Source organism: Gymnodraco acuticeps, unplaced genomic scaffold (assembly GCF_902827175.1).
Source record: "Gymnodraco acuticeps unplaced genomic scaffold, fGymAcu1.1, whole genome shotgun sequence".
Taxonomy (NCBI): domain Eukaryota; kingdom Metazoa; phylum Chordata; class Actinopteri; order Perciformes; family Bathydraconidae; genus Gymnodraco; species Gymnodraco acuticeps.
In genome coordinates this window covers 429,003-448,749 of record NW_022992312.1, presented here as the reverse complement: position 1 = coordinate 448,749, position 19,747 = coordinate 429,003, and the positions used below count along the sequence as shown (strand labels likewise).

The 19,747-nt window shown below is 38.3% G+C and overlaps 1 protein-coding gene across 1 annotated transcript in view; it reads right to left on the bottom strand.

Moving 5' to 3' along the window:
- Positions 1-19,747, bottom strand: part of LOC117541150 — a 59,951-nt gene that overhangs the window by 19,276 nt on the left and 20,928 nt on the right. Inside the window, exons 5-14 of the mRNA XM_034208275.1 lie at positions 16,925-17,089; positions 10,706-10,783; positions 8,989-9,081; positions 7,996-8,083; positions 7,643-7,707; positions 7,444-7,521; positions 5,898-6,019; positions 4,400-4,511; positions 3,003-3,233; positions 94-168 (exon numbers count right to left, since the gene is read on the bottom strand). Of these exons, the coding sequence (XP_034064166.1) occupies positions 94-168; positions 3,003-3,233; positions 4,400-4,511; positions 5,898-6,019; positions 7,444-7,521; positions 7,643-7,707; positions 7,996-8,083; positions 8,989-9,081; positions 10,706-10,783; positions 16,925-17,089 (1,107 nt within the window). The remainder of the gene's footprint in view (positions 1-93; positions 169-3,002; positions 3,234-4,399; positions 4,512-5,897; positions 6,020-7,443; positions 7,522-7,642; positions 7,708-7,995; positions 8,084-8,988; positions 9,082-10,705; positions 10,784-16,924; positions 17,090-19,747) is intronic.

Genomic DNA, 19,747 nt, shown 5'->3' with positions numbered 1-19,747 from the left:
CGTGTGTGGTGTGTGTGTGTGTGTGTGTGTGTGTGTGTGTGTGTGTGTGTGTGTGTGTGTGTGTGTGTGTGTGGGTGTTGTGTGTGGTCTCACGCTGGCTTCTTCTTTGGGCTCCACTATTTGAGTTCGACGGCTTTTCTTGGCCTTGGGCTCCAGGCTGCCTTTGAGCTGGAAAAAAAAAGGACGAAAATAACATAAATAACATAAATGTTTTCACCAAATGGAATAATTAATTACCTTTGTCAAATAAATACCACCAGCATGTGATAAAGTAGATAATATAAAAAACAACTTAAAAAGACACTTAAATACTAAATAACTCTTACCATGTTGCACTAGCAATGTGCTTTCCAACCACCAGGGGCGCTGTTTACTGTTTCTCTCCACAGTATTTCTGATGTGTTTCACTGCTCCATTAAGATAAGATGGAACTTTATTTATCCCCTTAGGGACATTCAGCATTTACAGCAGCAACCGGGTCAGAGTTAAAAACAGATTCACACAAGGTAAACATAAAAAAAATAGAATACACAATTAAAATAATACTTAGAAAAAAGATTTGAAATAAATAAATTACTTTGTCTTATTTTTGAAGCAAGTTAAAAGTTCACAAAACACTTTTAGTTGGTTTCATGTTTCTGTTTTAGTCAAATCTGGAGCAGATTCATGTTTTATTTTTGACGGATTTGGCACCGGGTCAAGTTGACTGAAAAAGATTTGGAGATGTTCAGTACAATGCATCGTATGTAAACGATGTATGAGAGAAGAAGAAAACATTAATTCTAACGCAAACTACTGGAATGAATACACATGGAAGATGTTATTAGTTACTTTAAGAAACCCCAAATTCAAAGTAAACACAAATGCTGGACAGGATGCGGTGAGCAGAAACCATGCTCATATTTTGGGCCATAACGAAAATAATTGTTATTTTTGTGACCAATGAAAATACCTGAGTATTAATACTGTATCCATTCTTTTATTTGTATTATTACTTTTATTATTATTTATTTCGGATTTGTCAACTGTTATGTAGTTAACGTATGTATCTAGATGTGTTTATTTTGTCATGCTGTGTGAATAATTCTTAAAATGCAAATCATTGTTTAGAAATGAATAAACTGTACAGTTGAATACAACTGAATGTAAGGATGTAAAAATATAAATGTATAGATGTTGCAACTATACAGAGCTTTAGCAATACTCAGGGTTCACCACTTTTTCAATGACTTCTCCAGGACCTTTACCTAATTTTCCACGACCAAAAAAAAATTACCTTTCTCAGCGGTTCCACTGAAAATGGTTTATTTTAACATGGAACAGGAAAATAAGGTCTGCATATGAAAATGTTGTGCCTCTAAAACAAATCCAATAGGCTTGCTAGCTTCTACGCGCTAAAGAGCAACTCAATCTCTCACCAGCAAAACACCTCGTCAGTTAAATGCCATTTTACGTTTTATTACGATACAGTATTTATTATCATTATAGTATTACTATTTTGGCGATTAATAAAATATAAATTATATTTGATGCAACTTTAGTTACTTTTCCATGACTTTTCCAAAACTTTGGGAAAATATTGTTTTCCAAGGCCTGGAATTAGCATTTTGAATTTCCATGACTTTTCCAGGTTTTTAATGACCGTAAGAACCCTGGATACTGTATGTAACTATGGTCATGCTAATAAAGATATTGAGTTGAATACAAGAACTTTGGAGAACTTTTTGAACATATCTGCAAGAGACACCAAACAAAAAATCAAAAGGACACACGGTACTAATAAGCTCTTAATTAAAAAAGTCACCTATTATCCCCAAAAATTCACTTTTTAATGTATTGATTACATAAACATAGTATATATGCGTCTCCCCTGTGTGTTAAGAGACTTAGAAAGTGTCAGTAAAAAAGGTTGTCTCTCTTTCCCTCCTGAACCAAGATGGTGAAATCTGCTCAGAAAACGGGCGAGTTTCGGTTCATACGTGACGGTTCAATATTTGTGGGTTGTACGGCATTATATAAAAATATAAATGTGGCGGATTTTGTCAACTGTTATGAAGTTAACTTATGTATCAGATGTGTTTATTTTGTTATGTATGCTTTGTGAATCATTTCTTAACCAGTGCCTGTTTTCCAGGCCTCAGGCTCGAAAAGGACATGCCCAGAACAAATGACCATATCTTCTAAAAGGGGAACATTAATATCTTTTACTCAAAGCAATGATAAACCTGTGAGTTGGATGTAGAAAAGTCAGAATCAATATAGATGTTTTATTTTAAAGTAAATTCAGATTGAACATAGTAAAAAATGTAAATTATAGTGTCCGTCCAAATAAACACTTTACTTATAGTGAAAACTACCTTGAACGATGGGATCGGAGACTAAAAGCTGTAGGAATCCCAACTATAACATATAATAAGTACCCTGTATCAAGATTGATGCAAAACAAGTGAAATTTGACCTTTTTAGAGATTTAGAAGAAGAAAAAACACTTCTGGGGTCATTTGGTGGGATTGACCTATCTCTGGCCCCCCTTGGTCGATTTTGATGATTGACACCTCTGTTGAACCGCTAGAGCCAATAGAATCGAGGGGAAGTTCCACAGACACACACACACGTTTACCAAATAAGTGATTGAGAGTGACGCGTAGCCAGAAGACTGTCATACACTCTGGAAGCTATTATTAGCAGCTAATATGAAAACTCAGTTTTGACATAAAAATGGAGTCATGGATTATCAAATTTTTTTCACACATTGATTAACGCTATTGACGCTATTGACGCTATTGACGCTATTGACGCTATTGACGCTATTGACGCTATTGACGCTATTGACGCTATTGACGCTATTGACGCTATTGACGCTATTGACGCTATTGAACACAACTTTTGATCAGAATACAGCAAAAGGTGAGCATATCTTAACATGCAAATAAAAAAACATAAATGAATGACTTGAATAAGAACTGTATAATGTAATGATATATACATATAAATATACGTACATGTCGCACCTGTTCGTTGCTGGTGGACGAAATGCTGGACTCGGCTTCATCAGTTCGCTCCAAACGATCCGTCTTTCCTCCACTTTCCTGCTTCTGGTTCTGCTGCTGTTGTTGTTGTTGTTGTTGTTGTTGTTGTTGTTGTAGTAGTTGTTGCTGTTGCTGCTGTTGTTCTGTTTCCATGTTGGTTTCCTCCATCTTTGTTTTCCAGAAGCGTCCCTCTCTCACGAAGCGCTGGTGGTAATAATAATAATACATTTCATTTATATAGCACACTTTAAAAACAACGTCATCTAAAAAAGTTGCTATGAGGAGAAAATACAATCAAATAGAAAGTTATCTAAGGAGAATATTGAATAATATCATTTTCCTTGTTCATGTGATGCGTTGTTGTTGTTGTTGTTGTTGTTGTTTTGTTTCTTTCCGTTAACTGGGAACTAAGTATCTTTTTGGAAGTTTTTGTGTTCCTCTTATTTTCCTGTGAATAAGAAAATATGAAGGACAGACTATTTCTATATATTTATTTTCTTTGAGAAAGCAGCAGGTAATAGAGCGGAGCATGGTATTTACCCTGAAGTAAGCTGCTGGTTCCCTCCACAAAAAAGCAACGGGATTTCTCCAGAGGATTAGGAAAGAGCTGGAAATAAGGTCTGTGGAAACCTGTTTGATGAATGCACGTTTTGTTCAGCCGGATCATCTCCTCATGTCTTCCCTACTTTCATAATGTTTGAATCATAAATCTAATCGAAGCTAAATGCTAACGTGATGCTATAAAGGAACTACAGCGAGTCCAGCAGCACGACTTCAACGTCACGCCAACTTCAGATCCATATTCAAACACACAGATTCTAGAGGGAACGAGTTGAAGCGTTGTTTGAACACTCTGCAGGAGGCAGGGACTTGCTTTCAAGCAGAACAGAAACTAACTTAGAGGAGTGTTCACGTGTTCGGCGTAATGACGTACAACGACCTCCACTTCTGTAGTCCTATTCAGCCACTTGGTAACAACCATCGTTTCTCAGACACGTTGACTCTTCAGAAATCACCAGTGGGGTCACTGCTGATGGTTTAATGTCGTAGAACAAAACGTGACCCGTCTCTTCAATGCGTCTCAACCACAGACCTTATTTCAGCTATTCCAAAACCCTATGGAGAGATCCCATTGGCTCTGAGACGAGGGAACAGGAAGTGGAGAAATGCTGACTCACTTCCTGGTTTTAGGACTCGTCACTGCACCGCTCTATTGAGATGATTATCCCTGCTCCGTTTTGATCAACGGTGTGTTTATAGAGGCATGTTTTGTAAATAATTGTTATACATTAAGTTGTGCATACCATGAACGGAACAAATCAAAATGAAATAAGGTAATTTAAAAGAGGTTAAAAGAATAAAAGGCCAACCTGGTAAACCTCCAGCTCTTCGCAGGCCTTCTTCCAGCCGCTGCTGCGCTTCACCTGCAGCTGCTGGACTTTCACCTTGATGTCCTGGATGTTGTCCGACGGGATCCACGCTCTGAGGACGACGGGGAAATAACGTTTTAAAGATTTACAAAACCTTCCAGCAAATGTTTGAATAATGTCAGTTTATTTGAAAAGTGTTTGGGTTTGTTTTGTCAGGCTGAACCGCTATTAGCACTCATTCCTACCTGTCCATTAAGCTTCTTAACATTCACATGAAATGAAATGTAGTCAAATGTAATGAAATGTACTTTTTAAATGTTGGCCCTGAGGGTCGTGCAATAGGTCGCCATTGTCTGTATGTGCGTCTGTGTATTGTGTTTGTTCAAACGGTGTATGACTGATGATATGTGTATGTCTCTTAATGTCCACTATGTTTGTATATGTACATGTATGCAGGACGGAGTCCAGAACACATGTCCTTACGGGGACAAGAAAGTATATCGTATCGGGGATGTTTTTACAACTGGTTTAAGCAGCTTGAAGTTAAATAGCATCAAAAGAAATGTGTTAATTGTTTTTTAAGGAAGATTTAACAATAATCAGAATACTTGATTTAATTGTAATGTTGTCCGACGGGATCCACGCTCTGAGGAGGAGGAGATCAAATAAAGTGGACGGGATTTATCAACAAGCACTGAAACTAGTTTGTTTGTTTCGAACCTTCAGAAGTGTTTCGGGAGGAATTGCATCTGATCTGAGATTAAGCAGCTTAAGGAGATTTATTCATAGTATCAACAGTTGTGGCTTTAAGTGATCCAAGAACAGTTGATAAGGAAGTCATTCATAGCATTTGGGGAAGGATTCATAGAATACTGGGGAGAACTAGGTTTTGTGATAAATAAAAAAAACACAATACAAATAATTATTTAAACAAAAGAAGTGCAATCAAAAGCTAAAGATTAACATGTTTAGATGTTTATGACAATAGGAAGTAAATGTCCAATTAAATATAAAACAAAATTATTTATATGAGCATAAGAAGTTAAAAATGGAACGTGCTATAGCCAAATAAATCATAGGTACTTATACGCAGTATTTTGATGGTGTACTACCAGTACCTTGCATTGTGTGCAACGCAAGGTGGGATGCATAATAATTCGATCTATAATCTCATCCAGCTAATATACTTCCATCATGGATAACGTTTCATAAAAGACATCCATTGTTTGTTTGCACGCTTCTTGAAATCTCTACAACACATTGTTTCTCTAGAATGGATTACAAATGGCCTGAAAAATGGTTCAAACACGTGAGATGGAGGTGTGGAGCTGAGGGATAACATGCAGTTGAAAGAGAAACTAAAACTCTCACTGTTGCGGAGATAATCTCGGGGTTAAGCAGCTTGTCCCGGTAAATATGTTCTAAGGACAATGTATCCAGATACAAATGGTGGCGATATGCTCTCAAATGAACAGAAAGGTGTTCCTGGTGTGCTAACCTCTGGTGCTGGTGTCCGAAGAAGCGAACGTCCACCTGGTTCTCTTCTTCTCTCTGGAGGACTTTGGCCGGCCAGTATCCGAAACCCTTCATTTTGGCCCAAACCAGGTCATTGTTAGGACTCTGCAGAGGAAACACACAAAGAAACAGAAAACAGCAACGGTTAAAAACCCAGCATTGTTGGTCTAACAAGAAAAAACTCACGGTAAACAAAGTGGTGGGTTGGATTTTATGCCAAAATGACATTTAACATGGGCCAGTTTTTCATATTCATGAGTATGCAAGATATTTTGATTTTTTTTTTAAATCACTCAGTTCTCTGTTCTATCCCCCAATTGTTTTAAAAATCCAAAATCTTTTGTCAAATCCCTGTTTTTTTGCTAAAACCATGAAAAGGTCCCAGGTCATGGCCATTTCTACTGATCAGAATTCCATCGTTGAGGTCGACTAGAATAGATTTACAATGTTCAATGTTCCAAACTCAGCATCTCTGTATAGTCTGTGTATTCACTCTCTGTCCTAAAACGGCTTGTTGGAGCTCCTGCCCCCCCCCTCCCCCTCCCTAGAGCCCACTCTGTTCTGATGAGTCCACCACCGTCACAGCTGAACATCAGTGTTTATGTGTTACCATGGCGTTTGTTAGCAACCAGAAAATGACACCAGTAATGACAAAACAGATGAGAATGCTGCCGTGCCGTGTTGGCGGGACGTTGTGGGCTCACTGCTGCGAGGAGCGGACAGTGTGGAGCTGGATACTGGTGTCGGGCCGGGTGGCGGCGTGGGGCACACACACAACCACACCACACACACCACACACACACACACACACACACACACACACACACACACACAACACACACACACACACACACCACACACACAACACACACACACACACACACACACACACACACACACACACACACACACCACACACAACACACACACACACACACACACACACACACACACACACACACACACACCACACACACACACACACATCACACACACACACACACGCACACACACACACACACACACACACACACACCACACCACACACACACACACACACACACACACACACACCACACACAACACACGACACACACACACCTCCTATTGTGTCACTTTAGGTTTGTGACTGCAGACCGTCTACATGCATGAAAACAAGGGACGGGTGCTGCTAACCGGAGACGCACGACATGGGCCCTTTACATGACTTATGTTTACAAGGGTAACGCAGTCAGTGGAGTGATGTTGAATGTTTTGGATTATTAAAGCATTTTTCAGTATTTTGTCGATTAGTTTGTTTAATCCTTTCTGGTTCAAAATTGTCCAAACGTTTTTGTCAAAAAGTCGGTTTCTGAGTTTGTTGAAACAGTGAAAACCCAATAATATAACTGCATCTCTACGACTGCTACCAGTGATCATACTGCAGTAATAGAACACAATCAAACTGTGGGTGTGTTTTAAGAGCCATTTGGTCCAGAGAAGCTGTAGTTGTGTATGTTTGTTGTTGTTGTTGTTGTTGTTGTACTCACACAGGGGTAACAGAACCAGTTGTCTGGCCTTGCGTTGGAGAGGTAGAAACAGGTTTTACACAACAACAACTCGTTGAGCTGGAGGAGGAGAGACGGGGAGAGAGAGAGTTTAAATGCAGGAACTAATTAGCAAGGAGACACGGTGCTAATAAGTTCTTAAACTAAATCTCGCTGCTGTTAAATGTAAGGAAAAGTAAACGGCGTTACCCTCGTGGCATGTGTCGCTGAAAAGCAGCCGAGCGATTTCCGCCTGGTCGCTGTTAACTGAAACACAAACATAAGAGCACTTAGTGAGAAAGTCAAAGTGGAGTATTATACATTTAAATTGTTTTACATAAAAAGATATGGACAATTCTGCAGTATTTGCTATATTTCTGAATGCTTTGTGGTTCGTCTCGATTTCAACATCAGATCTATGTTAGTGGAGAAGGCCTAACGCTGAATAGTAAATGTGTCCCATGAAATAAAAGTTCAAATGTGGCTTTTCTGGTGAATACAAAAAATAATAGAAAAACTAAATGTGTAACTGAACGTAATGAATGATGGACCCACCTCCGTACAGGATGGCCGTGTTGTGGACGATCAGCTGAGCGTCGGCTTTGAACTCATCGAAGCTTTTATACTTTCCTTCAGACAGATTCTGAGAAACAGAAAGAGACACAATTTTCACAGCTTCCTTCCTTCATTTCATTCAAGCCACTTCGACAACTTTAAAAACAGACATTTCTAACACGTTATCTTTCAATGTATTAGTTTTCTCGCTATTCTTTTCACACACAAATCAAAAGATAAACAAACTTAGATTATCTTTCTTTCTTTATGGAATATATCTTAAGCCTCTTCCATACATGGCTGTGTCTGTTGATAGGCTGGCACTGTGGGAATTGTAGTCTTTTATCGTCCCTTGACTACAGAAGTCACAACTAGGTGCAAATATTTGGCCTTTTCACAACAACAACAAAATAAGTGGCTGTAATTTATAACATTGGTTGTTCAATATTTCGATGGTGTACCACCTTGTATTGTGTGTTTTGTCAATAAAGTTTATTTGAATAATAAAAAAAATTAAAAATGGAAAGAGAGAGAAAGTTCCACAGTCAGAGAGAACGAGTACAAAGTAGTTTATTCACTGTGTGTGTGTGTGTGTGTGTGTGTGTGTGTGTGTGTGAGTGTGTGTGCGAGCGTGTGTGTGAGCGTGTGTGAGTGTGTGTGTGAGTGCGTGTGTGAGTGTGTGTGTGAGCATGTGTGTGTGTGAGCATGTCTGTGTGTGAGTGTGTGTGTGTGTGTGTGAGCACGTGTGTGTGAGTGTGTGAGCGTGTGTGTGTGAGCATGTGTGTGTGAGCGTGTGTGTGTGTGAGTGCGTGCGTGAGTGCGTGAGTGCGTGCGTGTGCGTTTGGTGACCAGCAAGCGAGAGGTCCAGGAGAGGGTGTGTAATTATTAACACACATACACACACTTACACAAAAACACACTTACACACACAAGCATGGGCAGAGCTCCAGATTCTGGCAGAAAAAAAACCCTCAGTTGTTTTTGATTTGTTACCTCGTGGATGTTGGAGACCTCCAGCGCGGTGTGGATCAAACGTTTGTACATGGGGTGTTTCGTGTCTTTGCCTTTCTTGGCTAGGTCGACTGCCTGCAGACGAAGAGGAGGAAGAGGAGGAGTAATGATTTAATACCAACGTTATAGAGAGGAAGAGGAAGAGTAATGAAGCAGGGACACATGGAGGATAACTGATGAGAGATTTTATAGCTTTTTTATAGGCAGCGTTGTGATGAAGGGAGATTTAACACAACTTTAATTGAGAGGAGGGAGAAGGGTGGGGTGAAGGGGAATATTTATTTTAATTAAGGGTGGAGTAAGGGCTTTTTGTGGGTACTAGTAACTTATTTTAGAGAACACAGCAAAAACAGAACCCAAAAAAGAGTAAAGAATAGGAACTTTAAAGGGGACCTATCATGCTATCATTGTAGGCAATAGCACAGGTCTCAGATATATACAAATATATAAAAACATGTCTTTGAAGTGTTTTGCTCAAAATACCAAACAGATCATTCTAGCCATGCCTCATATCCCTCTATTTCACTTCCTGTTTCAAAAGTGCTGATTCGGGGTATAAAGCTTTAAAAAATAAAAAGGAGGGGTCTGAGCTCATGCGGGACCCGGCAGCTACTGTCTAAACTAAATGCTGCCGTGATGAAACGCCATATCATGGATTATCAAGGATCTGAAACAGTCTGGAGCTCAAAGGCTTTCTCTCTTGCCGGTTATACCACAAGGTGAGTTCCTTTTTACTTCCTGCTTCTTCACACACATGCTCTCCAGTACAGGTTAGCTCTGAGTGTTAGCGATGCTAATGTAAACACCGACCATATTACGTCCAAAACGGTCGGGCATTGTTTCTGATAGCAACGTTTCTGATTGGGCCGTGGCTCCACATTTCAGATATTACGTCATATCGGACGCAAATCTGGATCAGCTCCGTTGTTCCCCATTTTTAGAGATTTGGGTACGGAGGAAAAGAGAGAGGGTTTTATTTTCTGACGCTGCGTGAGTTCCCCGACGCACCGGGACACATAGTTATGTATACAAGACATCACAAAGTGCATTTTGCATGATGGGTCCCCTTTAAGTCAAATTAACCAGAAGAAAGTGATGTTTTCTGCTTTCAAAATCAAATTGAAATGGAATGAAATAGCCCAAAAAAATCTTCAATATTTAAATTAATAAAAAGGTTGAACTAACATGATAGAAGTGAGTGAGGATTACGGCTTGTAGAAACAGAATCAAATTGAACAAAAAGTATTTATTATTTAACGAAGTGACGAAAAAAATTAGGAAATAAATAAATGTACAAAAAAATTGTTTTTAAAGAAAAACTACATTTTTTTTTTTTTTTTTTTAAATTCTAAATGTTTGTTTTAGCCTCTTTTAGTTCAGCTTCTAACAGCTGTTATTACACTAAGTAAACAAACGGCTGGTGACTTTTATTAAAAGCAGGTACTTAATAAAGCAAGGTGTTATCACTGCAGGGAATCTCTGGCTTTTATGCAACGGGGACATTTTATTTTGATGAAGCATTCAAATCAGCTTTTTCTTGGTCCTTATGTCCAAGAAGGTACTTTGAGTCAAATCAAACACAGCAAAATAAACCTGGCAGAAAAGATCCCTCAATCTTCTTAAATAACGTTTGAATCAGAGCCGTAGATCTGCTGGATTTGTTGAAGTAGAACAGCAGCAATGAATGTGTTGTTCTCACCCTCTCCTTCATGCGCTGCACGATGAAGCGCAGGTATTTACTCATCTCCTGTTTGTTCAGGTTCTTCTTTTTACTGCCCTGCAGGACGACAAGAGGAAAGGTGAGATTCAACACAACGAAAACACGGAAACTTAAAAATAGGGATGCACCAATTCAGAGAGCGACATGCAGTCTAACGAGTTTTCTTTTCAGACAGCCGCAGTCAGATGTTGGAAAAGCAATAATCTCCGTGAACTACAAAAAGCATTTCTCATTTGATGCATCCTGGTGAGGTAGCATATATATAACGGACATACAGTTGCAAGAACAAGTATGTGAACCCTTTGGATTCTCCACACATAGCGTTGTGTGTTCCTTCCAAACAACTCAACTTTGGTTTCATCTGTCCACAGAACATCCAGGTGCTCTTTTGCAAACTTCAAACGTGCAGCAATGTTTTTTCTGGACAGCAGTGGCTTCCTCCGTGGTGTCCTCCGTGGCTTCCTCCGTGGTGTCCTCCGTGGCTTCCTCCGTGGTGTCCTCCCATGAACTCCATTCAGTGTTTTACGTATCGTAGATTCGTCAACAGAGATGTTAGCATGTGCCAGAGATTTCTTTAAGTCTCTAGCTGACACTCTAGGATTCTTCTTCACCTCATTGAGCATCCTGCGCTGTGCTCTTGAGTCATCTTTACAGGACGGCCACTCCTAGGGAGAGTAGCAACAGTGCTGCACTTTCTCCATGTATAGACAATGTGTCTGGACTGATGAACATCAAGGCTTTGAGAGATAGTTTTGTAACCAGCTTTATGCAAGTCAACAATTCTGAATGGTAGGTCTTCTGAGAGCTCTTCTGTGCGAGGCATGGTTCACATCTGGCAATGCTTCTTAAGAATAGCTCATTCAAAACTGGTGTGTATTTTTTATAGGGCAGCTTTAACCAACACCTCCAATCTTGTCTCATTGATTGGACTCCTGACTCCAATTAGCTCTTGAAGAAGTCTTTAGCCTAGGGGTTCACATACTTGTTCCACTGTGAATGTTTACATGGTGTGTTCAATAAAAACATGAAAATATATCATTGTTTGTGTGGTATTAGTTTAAGCAGACTGTGTTTATCTATTGTTGTGACTCAGATGAAGATCAGAACACATTTTATGACCAACTTATGCAGAAATCCAGGTCATTCCAAAGGGTTCACATACTTTTTCTTGCAACTGTATGTAATGTGCAAAAAGAGACAGGAAGTTAAGAGGAACAAGGAAGGAAATAGACAAATACAGTTACATGAAAAGCAGATTTGAAATACTGAATGATAGCTTTCTGTATTAGGAATATCTGATAGCATTACACTTAGTGATTAGTTTAAACCAGATATATTGACACCACTATTACACATAGCCTGTGTTTGAAGCAAATGCAAGTAATTTAAGTAATTTTAAGTACAAAATCTCTGCATGGGTGTGAGAGAACCGGAGAGAAATGTAGAACACTTCTGCAAGATTTGGAAGCAGAAAAGCAGACTTTGTAATGCTTATATGTGAAGAATTATCCAGTGTCTAATGGTAAAAAGACAAAGCATTATTGCCGTGGCAGCAGAGAAAGATAACAAAGCTTCTGACTTGTAGAAGCACAATTATATCCAAAACAACTTGGTATGACTAAGAACAAAATGCGGAAAGCTAGGAATATCACTTGTTAGTTTAAATGATGCCTAAACATCTGACACTCATTCATTTCATTCCTCTGACGTAATCAAGTATTTCCTTTCTTGAAATAAACCTAATTTGTCACTCAAAACGTCTTGTACCAATCATCGTTTGACTGTGAACACGTATAGCTCTCCTGTTGTGAAATACCATACTTACCGGCTTTCTACTTCTCACATGTTGAACCCAAATACCTGTACTTTCTACTTCTTACATGTTGAACCCAATACCTGTACTTTCTACTTCTTACATGTTGAACTCAAATACCTGTACTTTCTACTTCTTACATGTTGAACTCAAATACCTGGACTTTCTACTTCTTACATTGTTGAACCCAAATACCTGTACTTTTCTACTTCTTACATGTTGAACTCAAATACCTGTACTTTCTACTTCTTACATGTTGAACCCAAATACCTGTACTTTCTACTTCTTACATGTTGAACTCAAATACCTGTACTTTCTACTTCTTACATGTTGAACTCAAATACCTGTACTTTCTACTTCTTACATGTTGAACCCAAATACCTGTACTTTCTACTTCTTACATGTTGAACACAAATACCTGTACTTTCTACTTCTTACATGTTGAACTCAAATACCTGTACTTTCTACTTCTTACATGTTGAACCCAAATACCTGTACTTTCTACTTCTTACATGTTGAACCCAAATACCTGTACTTTCTACTTCTTACATGCCAATCTACTTTCTATACATGTGTGAACCCAAATACCTGAACTTTCTACTTCTTACATGTTGAACTCAAATACCTGTACTTTCTACTTCTTACATGTTGAACTCAAATACCTGTACTTTCTACTTCTTACATGTTGAACACAAATACCTGTACTTTCTACTTCTTACGATTGAACTCAAATACCTTTACTTTCTACTTCTTACATGTTGAACTCAAATACCTGTACTTTCTACTTCTCACATGTTGAACTCAAATACCTGTACTTTCTACTTCTCACATGTTTGAACCAAATACCTGTACTTTCTACTTCTTACATGTTGAACCCAAATACCTGAACTTTCTACTTCTTACATGTTGAACCCAAATACCTGAACTTTCTACTTCTTACATGTTGAACCCAAATACCTGTACTTTCTACTTCTCACATGTTGAACTCAAATACCTGTACTTTCTACTTCTTACATGTTGAACTCAAATACCTGTACTTTCTACTTCTCACATGTTGAACTCAAATACCTGTACTTTCTACTTCTTACATGTTGAACACAAATACCTGAACTTTCTACTTCTCACATGTTGAACCCAAATACCTGTACTTTCTACTTCTCACATGTTGAACTCAAATACCTGTACTTTCTACTTCTCACATGTTGAACCCAAATACCTGTACTTTCTACTTCTCACATGTTGAACCCAAATACCTGTACTTTCTACTTCTTACATGTTGAACACAAATACCTGTACTTTCTACTTCTCACATGTTGAACCCAAATACCTGTACTTTCTACTTCTTACATGTTGAACCCAAATACCTGTACTTTCTACTTCTTACATGTTGAACCCAAATACCTGTACTTTCTACTTCTTACATGTTGAACACAAATACCTGTACTTTCTACTTCTTACATGTTGAACACAAATACCTGTACTTTCTACTTCTCACATGTTGAACCCAAATACCTGTACTTTCTACTTCTTACATGTTGAACCCAAATACCTGTACTTTCTACTTCTTACATGTTGAACCCAAATACCTGTACTTTCTACTTCTTACATGTTGAACACAAATACCTGTACTTTCTACTTCTTACATGTTGAACCCAAATACCTGTACTTTCTACTTCTTACATGTTGAACACAAATACCTGTACTTTCTACTTCTTACATGTTGAACACAAATACCTGTACTTTCTACTTCTCACATGTTGAACCCAAATACCTGTACTTTCTACTTCTTACATGTTGAAACCCAAATACCTGTACTTTCTACTTCTTACATGTTGAACCCAAATACCTGTACTTTCTACTTCTTACATGTTGAACTCAAATACCTGTACTTTCTACTTCTTACATGTTGAACACAAATACCTGTACTTTCTACTTCTTACATGTTGAACACAAATACCTGTACTTTCTACTTCTCACATGTTGAACCCAAATACCTGTACTTTCTACTTCTTACATGTTGAACACAAATACCTGTACTTTCTACTTCTTACATGTTGAACACAATACCTGTACTTTCTACTTCTTACATGTTGAACACAAATACCTGTACTTTCTACTTCTCACATGTTGAACCCAAATACCTGTACTTTCTACTTCTTACATGTTGAACACAAATACCTGTACTTTCTACTTCTTACATGTTGAACACAAATACCTGTACTTTCTACTTCTCACATGTTGAACTCAAATACCTGTACTTTCTACTTCTTACATGTTGAACTCAAATACCTGTACTTTCTACTTCTCACATGTTGAACTCAAATACCTGTACTTTCTACTTCTTACATGTTGAACCCAAATACCTGTACTTTCTACTTCTCACATGTTGAACCCAAATACCTGTACTTTCTACTTCTTACATGTTGAACCCAAATACCTGTACTTTCTACTTCTTACATGTTGAACCCAAATACCTGTACTTTCTACTTCTTACATGTTGAACTCAAATACCTGTACTTTCTACTTCTTACATGTTGAACCCAAATACCTGTACTTTCTACTTCTCACATGTTGAACCCAAATACCTGTACTTTCTACTTCTTACATGTTGAACCCAAATACCTGTACTTTCTACTTCTTACATGTTGAACCCAAATACCTGTACTTTCTACTTCTTACATGTTGAACCCAAATACCTGTACTTTCTACTTCTTACATGTTGAACCCAAATACCTGTACTTTCTACTTCTTACATGTTGAACCCAAATACCTATACTTTCTACTTCTTACATGTTGAACCCAAATACCTGTACTTTCTACTTCTTACATGTTGAACACAAATACCTGTACTTTCTACTTCTTACATGTTGAACTCAAATACCTGTACTTTCTACTTCTTACATGTTGAACTCAAATACCTGTACTTTCTACTTCTTACATGTTGAACTCAAATACCTGTACTTTCTACTTCTCACATGTTGAACTCAAATACCTGTACTTTCTACTTCTTACATGTTGAACTCAAATACCTGTACTTTCTACTTCTCACATGTTGAACACAAATACCTGTACTTTCTACTTCTTACATGTTGAACCCAAATACCTGTACTTTCTACTTCTTACATGTTGAACACAAATACCTGTACTTTCTACTTCTTACATGTTGAACACAAATACCTGTACTTTCTACTTCTTACATGTTGAACCCAAATACCTGTACTTTCTACTTCTTACATGTTGAACACAAATACCTGTACTTTCTACTTCTTACATGTTGAACACAAATACCTGTACTTTCTACTTCTTACATGTTGAACTCAAATACCTGTACTTTCTACTTCTTACATGTTGAACTCAAATACCTGTACTTTCTACTTCTCACATGTTGAACACAAATACCTGTACTTTCTACTTCTTACATGTTGAACACAAATACCTGTACTTTCTACTTCTTACATGTTGAACCCAAATACCTGTACTTTCTACTTCTTACATGTTGAACACAAATACCTGTACTTTCTACTTCTTACATGTTGAACACAAATACCTGTACTTTCTACTTCTTACATGTTGAACTCAAATACCTGTACTTTCTACTTCTTACATGTTGAACTCAAATACCTGTACTTTCTACTTCTCACATGTTGAACACAAATACCTGTACTTTCTACTTCTTACATGTTGAACACAAATACCTGTACTTTCTACTTCTTACATGTTGAACCCAAATACCTGTACTTTCTACTTCTTACATGTTGAACACAAATACCTGTACTTTCTACTTCTTACATGTTGAACCCAAATACCTGTACTTTCTACTTCTTACATGTTGAACCCAAATACCTGTACTTTCTACTTCTTACATGTTGAACACAAATACCTGTACTTTCTACTTCTCTCATTTTCCAAACAGCTGGTTCCTTTAGTCTGAATGTGTGTTTGGTGCGTGATCATTATTCTTTAGAGTCATTGCGTGCCTATTGATTTGAACACGATCCGTGTATCCATCATTTCCTGGTCTTCTCTAAAGAAGAGGGACCAATGGAAACGTTGTCATGTTGCCGTTGTTCAGCATGGAAACATTCATTAGCTAACAATTACATTATTGTTCTATTGATATAAAGGGAGGTCAGGTACTCTTTTAAAACAGCTGCTAGTTATGGGTACTTTTTACTGAAGTACACTTCAAAGCCTCTTTACTTTCACTTGAGTAAAGAAGTTTAGTCAGTACTTCTACTTTTACCAGAACACGAGTATCTCTACTTCTACTTGAGTACAGGATGTGTGTACTTTTGCCCTCTCTGCTTAATGCACCTGAATCGCCCTCCAGATATAATTAAACATCTATTGTATCTTATCTAATTCCCCCCTGTATGAGTACCCACCCTGCAGGCGCCACACTGCCAGTGCGAGCCTCCGTCTTTGGGCTTGAACTCGTCCGGCAGACACTTGAGATGGTAGACTCTGAAGCAGTTGTCACACTCGAGCACGTCTCCCGGGAGGTGGCACTCGAAGCAGTACCAGTCGTGGCTCTCTGCCTCCCATTCCTGCTGAGGAGACACAGCAGAGAAACATCTGGTGACCCCTTCCCCCCACTCCGACCTCAGACACAGCAGGGGGGGGGGGGGGGGGACAAGACCTTAAAGTCCTCCATCTTTAACAGAAACTAGATGTTGAGAATTGTACTCAGGGTGTCGGGGGTTTGATGTTGGATCCCACGCCTCTAAACTCATCTGGAAACAAAGTCTATATGGCCTGCACTCCCAAGATTTAAAACTAAAGTGAGAACAGAACTAGGTAAACAAGCTTTTAGATATGCTGCCCCTTCTGCTTGGAATAATGTACAGAAGGAGCTGAAACTCTCAGATTTGATCAAGTCCATCTTAAAGGACAGAGAACAAGAAACCATTGGTCGATGTGATTGCTCTTATATCCCCTAATTCAAGTCGTTTTAAAATGGTGCTTGTTTTAAATGTTTTATAACAGTGCATTGTATTTGCCTATTGACTGGTTAGTCATTAGTGTTTTACAGCTGTATGTATTGTGTTCATTTGTTGTAACTTTGTTCATGCTGCCCTCTTGGCCAGGTCGTTCTTTAAAGAAGAGAGACCTTAATCTCAATGAGGCTTTTACCTGGTTGAATAAAGGATATATATGGATGCATTTGATTGAAATTGTTCTTAATTTGCCTGCATTTTTTTATTTGTTTTGACCAAAAAAAACAGATTTCCTCTGATTAATAAGATTGTGTTTGAAGTACCAGGTTAAATTAAAGGAGATAAGTTCAAAAAGACCCTCGAGACACAGCAGAGGGGAAGACAAGACCTTAAAGTCCTCTATCTTTAAGGGAAACTACATCTGAGGCGAACAGGTTTTAGGAGGATTGGACTCTGGGTGTCGGGGGGTTTCAGGTTCGTTCAAAAGCTCTATAATTAACAGCTTCACTCGAGAAATGATCTGGATGAGTTTGATTCAATTGTTCTTAATTCGTCCGCATTTTTAAGATCGTGTTTGAAGTACCAGGTTAAATCAAAAGGTGAAAAGTCTCCGAGATGAACTGAGGATTGTAAACTTCTTAGCACTCCTTGTTTTTTGTATTTTTCTTTCTGCCCCTCGATGTGAATGTGGAAGTGAACTTAGAGTAATATAGTATTTAATAAACGGTGGTGGTTTTGGTGGAGCACACCATGAAAGTGGGGGTGAAACAAAAGGCCAAATCGTTTCTGTTCCGAGCTGCTAAGAAGTAAAGGATCTTCTGTTCTGCTTTTCTAAATCATTGTAAATATATCTAACCCAAGCCGTGTTCAGATGCAACCAGCAGCTTTGGGAATTTGTGACTTTCTGGCCAATCAAATACTTAATTACTCAAATTCCCGTCATCATGGTCAGATTAAACCCACTCAAACCAGTCCATGTGAAGTGAAACCGCTGAACTTTAAAGGGGTAACTTAACTGTGCAGATCCATCCACAGATTCCTGAAAAGGTGCATCTACTTTTTGGAGCGTAACAGCCTCTTCTCACCCACACAAACACTTGACAAAATAGAAAATGGAGCTCGTGTTCTGTCCAATGTCAAGAGTCACTTCACTAAGACTTCAAAAAGGCTGCAGCTCTCTGAGCCAAGCACAGAAGAAGTGGAGAGAATTGGGACCCAAGCCAAAAACAGATATTACAGATGTTTGAAACAATAACAAAACATATGAATGTCTTCCAAAAGGGTTCAACCAAAGCACCATGTGAAGAAATCTGATGAAAAAGGCAGAACATTAGGGGTGCATGATTTGGAAAAAATAACTATTTGCAATTATTTTGACCAATTTTCAGTTACGATATGGGATGGATTGATTATTTATGTATCATTATCATTGGAGGAATATATTAAAATGGTGCAATTTTGACGATGTGTACCAAATAAATGTCAGTGTTGTTAAGTGTTATGATTGGCGGGGATATCTCTGCAGCTTACAAATGATAATAATATTGCACTAGTTCATACATTTCAGCTAATTGTGCAGCCCTTTTTAAAACAAAAGCAGATATACTGTAGGAATGTCTGCTAAGACGCTGCAAATGTAAGATATTCTGGTCAAATCGGGTTGAACCAAAGCCCAAACCAGTAAAATCAGGCAGCCAAAAACTCTGCCTTTGGGTTCAAATCTCTTCTCCAAACATCTGTGAAATACCTCAGTGCTTTTTGGCGGGACAAATGGGGCTAAAAGCGGCTTGGACTTCCTGCTCTGGTTAATAAATTTGAATTTTCTAAATACCTGCACAAAAACAACCCAGAGATTCATCTCCCGTCTCTTTTAGAGGTAAACTGCATTGCTTCAAAATGACAGCAACTCGTACCCGATCAAACTTTGCAATAACAACAATACTTGAGCGATATAACCTGTGCAATTACTCAACTGTGCAATGTTCTTTTTAATTGGATTATGACTGTATGACACTGCATCTAGATTTATTATTATATATATCTCTTTATTCTTAAATGGGGCATCAGGCGAAAAAGCCCAACTTCCTCCCAGGGTAAATAAAGTCTTCTGATCCTAAAGTTTATATCCAACTTCCCCAAAAATTTAAATAAATCAAAGATAAATCATTCATTTTTTAGAAGCTTGTAGAGCACTCCGAGAAGTACAAAACAGGGTGTTAAGATGAGAACTGCATTGGTACAAGGAAATTAAATCAAATAATGTGCATTTTG